General features: G+C 35.3%; 1 protein-coding gene across 1 annotated transcript; it reads right to left on the minus strand.

Annotated features, from left to right (window-relative positions):
- Positions 1-4,499: 4,499 nt before the first annotated feature.
- Positions 4,500-5,917, minus strand: LOC112093849 (zinc finger BED domain-containing protein RICESLEEPER 2-like). Its single transcript, XM_024173174.1, has 3 exons — positions 5,023-5,917; positions 4,841-4,975; positions 4,500-4,750 (listed from the first exon to the last, which is right to left on the minus strand). Exons 1-3 carry the CDS (start codon positions 5,915-5,917, stop codon positions 4,500-4,502), a joined length of 1,281 nt encoding a protein of 426 aa, XP_024028942.1.
- Positions 5,918-6,675: the final 758 nt, after the last annotated feature.

Consider the following 6,675-nt stretch of genomic DNA (forward strand, 5'->3'; position numbering starts at 1 on the left):
CAACCACTCGGAGCCAAGCCACTAAGCCGAGCCTCACAAGCCAAAAAGATAGAAGAGCCACGTGAGCCGAAGCCACAAGCTGATTTCCCCGTGGGCCCCACCTCGCTTGCCTTCCCCACTCCACCTCGCGCGCGTCACCAGCACGTAAACATCCCAGAGCGCGCGTTCTTCCTTAGCGCGATCTTCAGCGCGTCCAAGCTCTCTTCGGCGTGGTCCCGCATCTGCGATGCCAGCCTGCCCTATTCTCCGTGCGTGACAGCTGGCTTCCGCGGGTTCCAGCTATCTCCAATGCCAGCGCCCTTCCTCCACTCCGCGCGCGACACATGGCAGCCTTATTCCTCTCCTCTAACTGAGCTTTGACACGTGTCCAGATGAAGGCTGAATCCAAATTTCTTCCTCAAAAATCAGAGCAAGTTGCCAGATTTCTTTCCCAAATCAAATATATGATTTGTCTTAATTTATGTGTAATTTTAGTTATTTCCCTTTTTTTTATAATTTTCTATTTTTATTGTTTGTTTCCTTATTTGACAGGCAACCTCTGAACACTATAAATAGAGGGGTTAGCCTAAGGTTTTTGGAAGCTTTTAATATTCAGTTTTTTGTCGTCTTACTGTCAGTCTCATGTTTTCTCTCTAGAACTTGTGAGAATGTTTTGCAAGCTAGGCTAGAGTTCTCTTGGTGAGGTTAGAGATGAACTTGTGTTGAGTGACCCGATTCGGGGTTTTAATTCCTTGTACTGTAAAGTTCAATATCTGAATGAATTAAATCTCATCTATTTTTCTATTACTTTTCAAAATATTGTGTGCCAATTTTTATATAAGTTCAGTCACACTTTTCTTATGTAATTATGTCACGCATTGTTTTATTATTTAAATTATTTTACAAATTGTCTTTTACTGCAATATTGTCAAATTGATAAATTGTCGATTTTAGATAACTTGTAATAATAATATTTTTGGAGTCAACATAGAGATTTAATTTATTCGATTCTTTATTTTGTGAATCAAAACTGGAATTGGTGAACGAGACATTAGGGATTCTCGTAACCTTACCGTTTTTACTATTAAATTTTCGTCACACAAATTTCCTCCATTTTATTTTATTTCCAACAAAATCTCAAAAACTCTTCTTTTTTTTTAATTCACTTGTTATTTATCTTTCTCTTACGCTCTTATTTTGCTTATCTTTCTTGTTATTTTGTTATCTCTCTGTGGATATGACCGCCCTTCATATTGTGTCTGTGTCCTTGTTTCACATAATCTCATTATGCGAAATACACTCATTCAATATCTCACCATATTAACAGTGCAGATAACACCGTTTCATTCTAAATTGGAATGACATGTATTAATAATGTTTTAATTAAAGATTCTGAACTTTAATGAAATTCATTATGAACATTATTTTTTGATTATTATCCTTAAACATTATCCTCTCGTATATAACACTTATATACAATGTTTAAGGTTACATAAATAATCACAGAATTTTCATTGATATTCACAAAATATTCACAAATATATATACACATAAAATGATGAATAAACTCTTTTATTAATAAATAATAAATATCATATTACATCTTATGCTTCTAGGACACCATTCCCAACAATAACTTGTAACACTGATAACAGATACGTGTAGATGGATATATTTTTTCTTTGATTCAACAGTAGCAAATTATAAGTGTAGAATGATCAACAGAAATATAAAAGACTTATGGAATTGATATCGTAGTTCGGAGTGCACACCTACATCTACGGGGCCACGCCCAGGCAGTGAACAATCCACTAAGATAAAGAGATTACAAACACCAATTAGTCTTGCACACTCAAAGACTCCTTCCTTGATGTTGTCGCCGCTATAGAGAATCCTCTTAGTGGCCTTGTTTAGCGAGCACTACTCGTCTTCAAAAACTTTCTCACGAAAGTAATACGTTCTTCTCCCAAAGAACCACCTTTTGTTTTTTTTTTCACTCAAAGAGCATCAAAACAGCCTTTTGCTGCAGAAGATTTCATTCAAAAGCACTGCCTCACGTTCATGGCTACATACTAATTATATACAACTCAAATTGGTCAATAGACCAATCTATTCTCCCACCAAAATCACCCTAAACAAAGCAACTTCTCCTTAACGGATTCTTTCCAAAACAGTCTCATCAAATAGCCACCAAAAGTCAAACTAATCAGCTCCATAGATGATTTTCTTCTATGGTGGAAAATCATTCAAAATCTGGTGCAAACCGCCTGAAATAGAGTTTCCATAGCTGTTCATAAACGCCAAAAATGAACTTGACCCTGTTTTTGAATTTTGTACAACCCAACTTTAAAATATGCCAACTAATAAAATCCTAACAAGTAAGAAGTGATTACAGACAAAATTTTTAAGAAGTTTTGGATAAAAAGGTAGAAAAAATTTGTTGAGTATGTAATTTTATAGTTAATAGTGAATTTATTGCCATCTTCCTTGAATGTAGAAAATTTTGTCGAAGGATGTAATCTATCTTGTTTTGCCTTTGTATTCAATTTATGCTCGAGTGTATTTTTCTGGTGCTTATTAGCTATAGGGATGTGTTTTACCACCTTGACTGTTCTGAAGAGAGTTTAGATCTAAATTATTGTTGGATATAAGTTTCGATCATACTATTTTTTATGACATTATTCATAATGTTTTTACATGAACGTTATGATATTTGTCGCAAGGGTACTAGGTATTAGGGCTAGCGATTCGTGTTTGTGGGCCATGTTTGGGCTGACACGATTACGGCCCGACACGATTACAGTGAGCACGAACATGACACGATTAATAAACGTGTCAAAAACCCAAACACGAACACGAACCGTTAATAACACGATTAACACGACACGACACGCGAACACAATTATTAAACGTGCCGTGACGGGCCAACACGAATAAAACACGTTTATGACCCGTCAAACTAATATTGTTCAAGAAATTTTAAAACAGTATAATTGGTAGGGAAAAAAACGATGAAATTGAAAATAATGTTTCATGAAAATATATTTAAATGTAAGTTCCATTATCATCACCTTCTTTTACATCTCTCAAGTGATACCAATACAAAATGTATGCAAGTAACACAAATCTTAACCCCAAGTCCAACTACAAGAATTCAGTTGCATTACTACTTGCACAAACTGTTCCATTATCATCACCTTCTTTTACATCTCCCAAGTGAGACCAATACAAAATATATGCAAGTAACACAAATCTTAACCCCAACTACAAGAAGTCAGTTGCATTACTACTTGCACAAACTGTTCCATAGACAAAACCATTATAACCGCTTAAATAAAGACATTTTCCCGTCATCCATTCACAGAAGAAAACTACAAATCAGTCAATAACAACCAAAATCAGAATTTCCCAAAAAGAAAATGACTTTCTGGGCGACCAAATACAAGGTCAAAAAAAAGTGCATCCCTTGAGCAATCCCAAGACCTTGGAGACCTCCTCGCTGATCAACCTCTTCTTCCAGTTGCTTTAACCTATTCATGGAAAAAGAAAACATTTTATTAATGAAATGAAATTTAAAGCTTAGGCATGCCACAAGGAAATTCTTGTTACCTTCCATTGCATTTGAGGTGTTGAGGTTGTGAGAATTTTGAGATGAACCAGTAGTAGGCTCATTGATATCCAAACTAAAAACATCTTCAGTATCATCCATAGCTTCACGAATCGATTTGTTATTTTCTACACAAAATAGATAACTTATATGGTTAAGACTGAAGATAACATAAGCTAAGACAGTAAATAAACAAAAAAGAAAAAAGAAAAAAAAAACAAATATACCTTTATCTCCAAATAGCCAATCCCTAGTACACACCAATGCCTCAACTACGGCAGGGTTAAGTGAACTCCTATATTGATCCAATACTCGTCCTCCAACACTAAAGGCAGATTCAGATGCTATAGTAGATATTGGGATACTTAGGATATCACGAGCCATGTAAGAAAGCTCCGGATAACGAAACTGATTTCCTTTCCAAAATTCAAGAACATCCAACTCAACACTCCCTTGTACTCTTGGCTCATCCAAATAAACTTCTAACTCTGATTTCTGCATAACAGTTTGCTCTTGGCTTTCAAAGTTGTTGAACTCCTATAACCACAAAGATATAAAACAAGATGAAAAAGACAAATAAAGAACAATTAGTATTCATCAATGAATGTTAAATTAACAAAATCAACATATAAATATTCATAAACATAGTTACCTTCAATACTTTGGTTTGCCTCTGTAAAAACTTTTGTGCTGGGTTTTTAGCAATAGGAGTAGGAAGTGAAGTCACAACATTTCTTGTAGAAACCTTCCCCTTAGAGTATTCAGCAAACAACAACTCTAAATTTCTCTTAACTTCTAAAAATTGAGGTGACCCTTCAATTCCATAAACATTGCCATAAGCATAGTCTACACAATTCAACTTGTAACGAGGATCAAGCACTATCGCAATTGCCAATATCAAACTGAAATCTTTCTAATACTTCTCAAACTTGGTAAGCATTGCTTTTGCCATAGCAGACAAATATGCATCTTCATTTGTCTCAGATTTCTTCAATGACAAATAACTTGTGTACACAGTTGGAAAGTACAAGTTTGCAGTGGGGTATTTAGATCCCGAAAAGACACAAGTGATATTATAAAAGGGTTCCAAAAATTCACAAATTTTCTCAGCCTTTTCCCAATCATATGGATTAGGACAGTTCTTGTAATTAGAATCACTCAATTCTAAATGACAAAATGCTCATCAATAATACAAGACACTGTCAAGCATGAGGAATGTTGAGTTCCATCTTGTAGGTACATCTTGCCTCAAACCTCTCTTAGAATCAAGACCCACAAGATTTACACACTCTAAAAACTTCTTCTTTCTAATTTGGGACCCTCTTACATATTTCACACTCTCACGAATCTTTTTAACCACTGAATCAATATCTTTCAACCCCTCTTGCACTACAAGGTTCAAAACATGTGCACAACAACGAATATGAAAAAAGAACCATCAGAAATAAGTGCATTATTTTTAATCAACTGATTCTTCAACAGATCAACGGACACATCATTAGCAGAGGCATTGTCCAAAGTAAGAGTGAAAACCTTGTGTTCAATTCCCCACTCACACAATAATGCATAAAGCTTTTTAGACAATGCAATACCAGTATGTGGTGATGGCATGAAGTAAAAATTCAAAATTCTCTTTTGCAATACCCAATCTTTATCAATAAAATGGGCAGTTAATGACAAATATCCATCTGTAACTATGGAAGTCCACAAATCAGATGTCAAACAAATTCTACCAGGGCTCAACTCCAAAATAGACTTTATTCCTACTTTTTCTCGAGAATACATTTTTTGGACATCTGCCTTTAAAGTATTTCTAGTTAACAAAGTTATCTTAGGATGCAAATATTGGTAAGTCGCCCTAATAGCTTCATATTCAACAAAGGAGAATGGAAGGTCATGCAAAATGATTGCTGTTGTTATCAATTCACGAAAGTGTTCAGCATCAAACCTTTTTGCACTCAACGCTAAAGACCCTTTGTCTTGTGACATCAATAGTTGGCCCACGTCACGCGTGTCTCTACGTACACATGATTGCATGTGACGTCGCATGCTTCCAGTCCCATTCTTGCTATTAGCCATATACACCACACCACACTCCTTGCATTTGGCTTTTAGCTCCTGATCTGCACCCATTGGAAGCCTTTCAAACTGGTTCCAAACAACAGAAGTATGCTTCCTTTTACGTTTAGAAATGGTGGTCGGATTCTTGGAATTAGCTTCAGGCTCAACATCCGCCTCCAATGCAATAGGTGCATCACCAATAATAGCAGCGGATGCGGTAAAGCTGTCTGACTCTACATTTACTCCAACACCATCTTGCAAATCATCCATCTCCAAATCATATCCAATGCACAAGAGAAAAGAAAAAAGTTTGAAGTAAAAGGGGAAAAAAAACAAACAGAAAGAAAGAAAAAGTTCTTGATGTTCACTTCTCCTCAGCAAATAAGTTTGTTTTTCCCTTTCATTTATGGAAACCATTTTATGGAAACATGTCCAAAGAGACAATGTCATACAGATTCATCATCCTTCATGTGTCAATTACTTTAAAAAGAAAAGAAGAAAGACAACCACTAGTAAATTAGGCTTAGACTTTAAAAAAGCTAACTTGTTCTTGCTTTTTTATAGTCAGCACCACTATCATTATGCAAAGGAAAAAAAAAAAAAAAAAAAGGTAGTGGCCAAGGCGCCAAGCCAAGCCAACACTACATTCCAAGACACCTACCAAATCTTTTGGGTTTGTCCTTGCCGGTGGGACAAGCAAATTATTTCATATATGATGAATTAGGGCAAATTTACATTTTTACAAGAAAGGAAATATGCAAAATATCATATTGCAATGAATTACACTTAAAAAATAAATAAAAAAACAACCCAAGAAGTAATTATTCCTAAGCACAACAACTAACGGTTCGTGGGTTTGAATCTTTCAAATAAGTTCGTTTTCCCCTTTCATTTATAGACTAACAATAAATACCAAATTACTACTCATAAATTTCCACCATATATCAATGAAGCTTTCCCCTTTCAATGGTTGGATTCTCCGGAATAACAAAAAAATCAAACATGAAAAAATCATATGAATGAAGTGG

This window comes from Morus notabilis, unplaced genomic scaffold, assembly GCF_000414095.1.
Source record: "Morus notabilis unplaced genomic scaffold, ASM41409v2 Scaffold45, whole genome shotgun sequence".
In the NCBI taxonomy this organism is placed as follows: domain Eukaryota; kingdom Viridiplantae; phylum Streptophyta; class Magnoliopsida; order Rosales; family Moraceae; genus Morus; species Morus notabilis.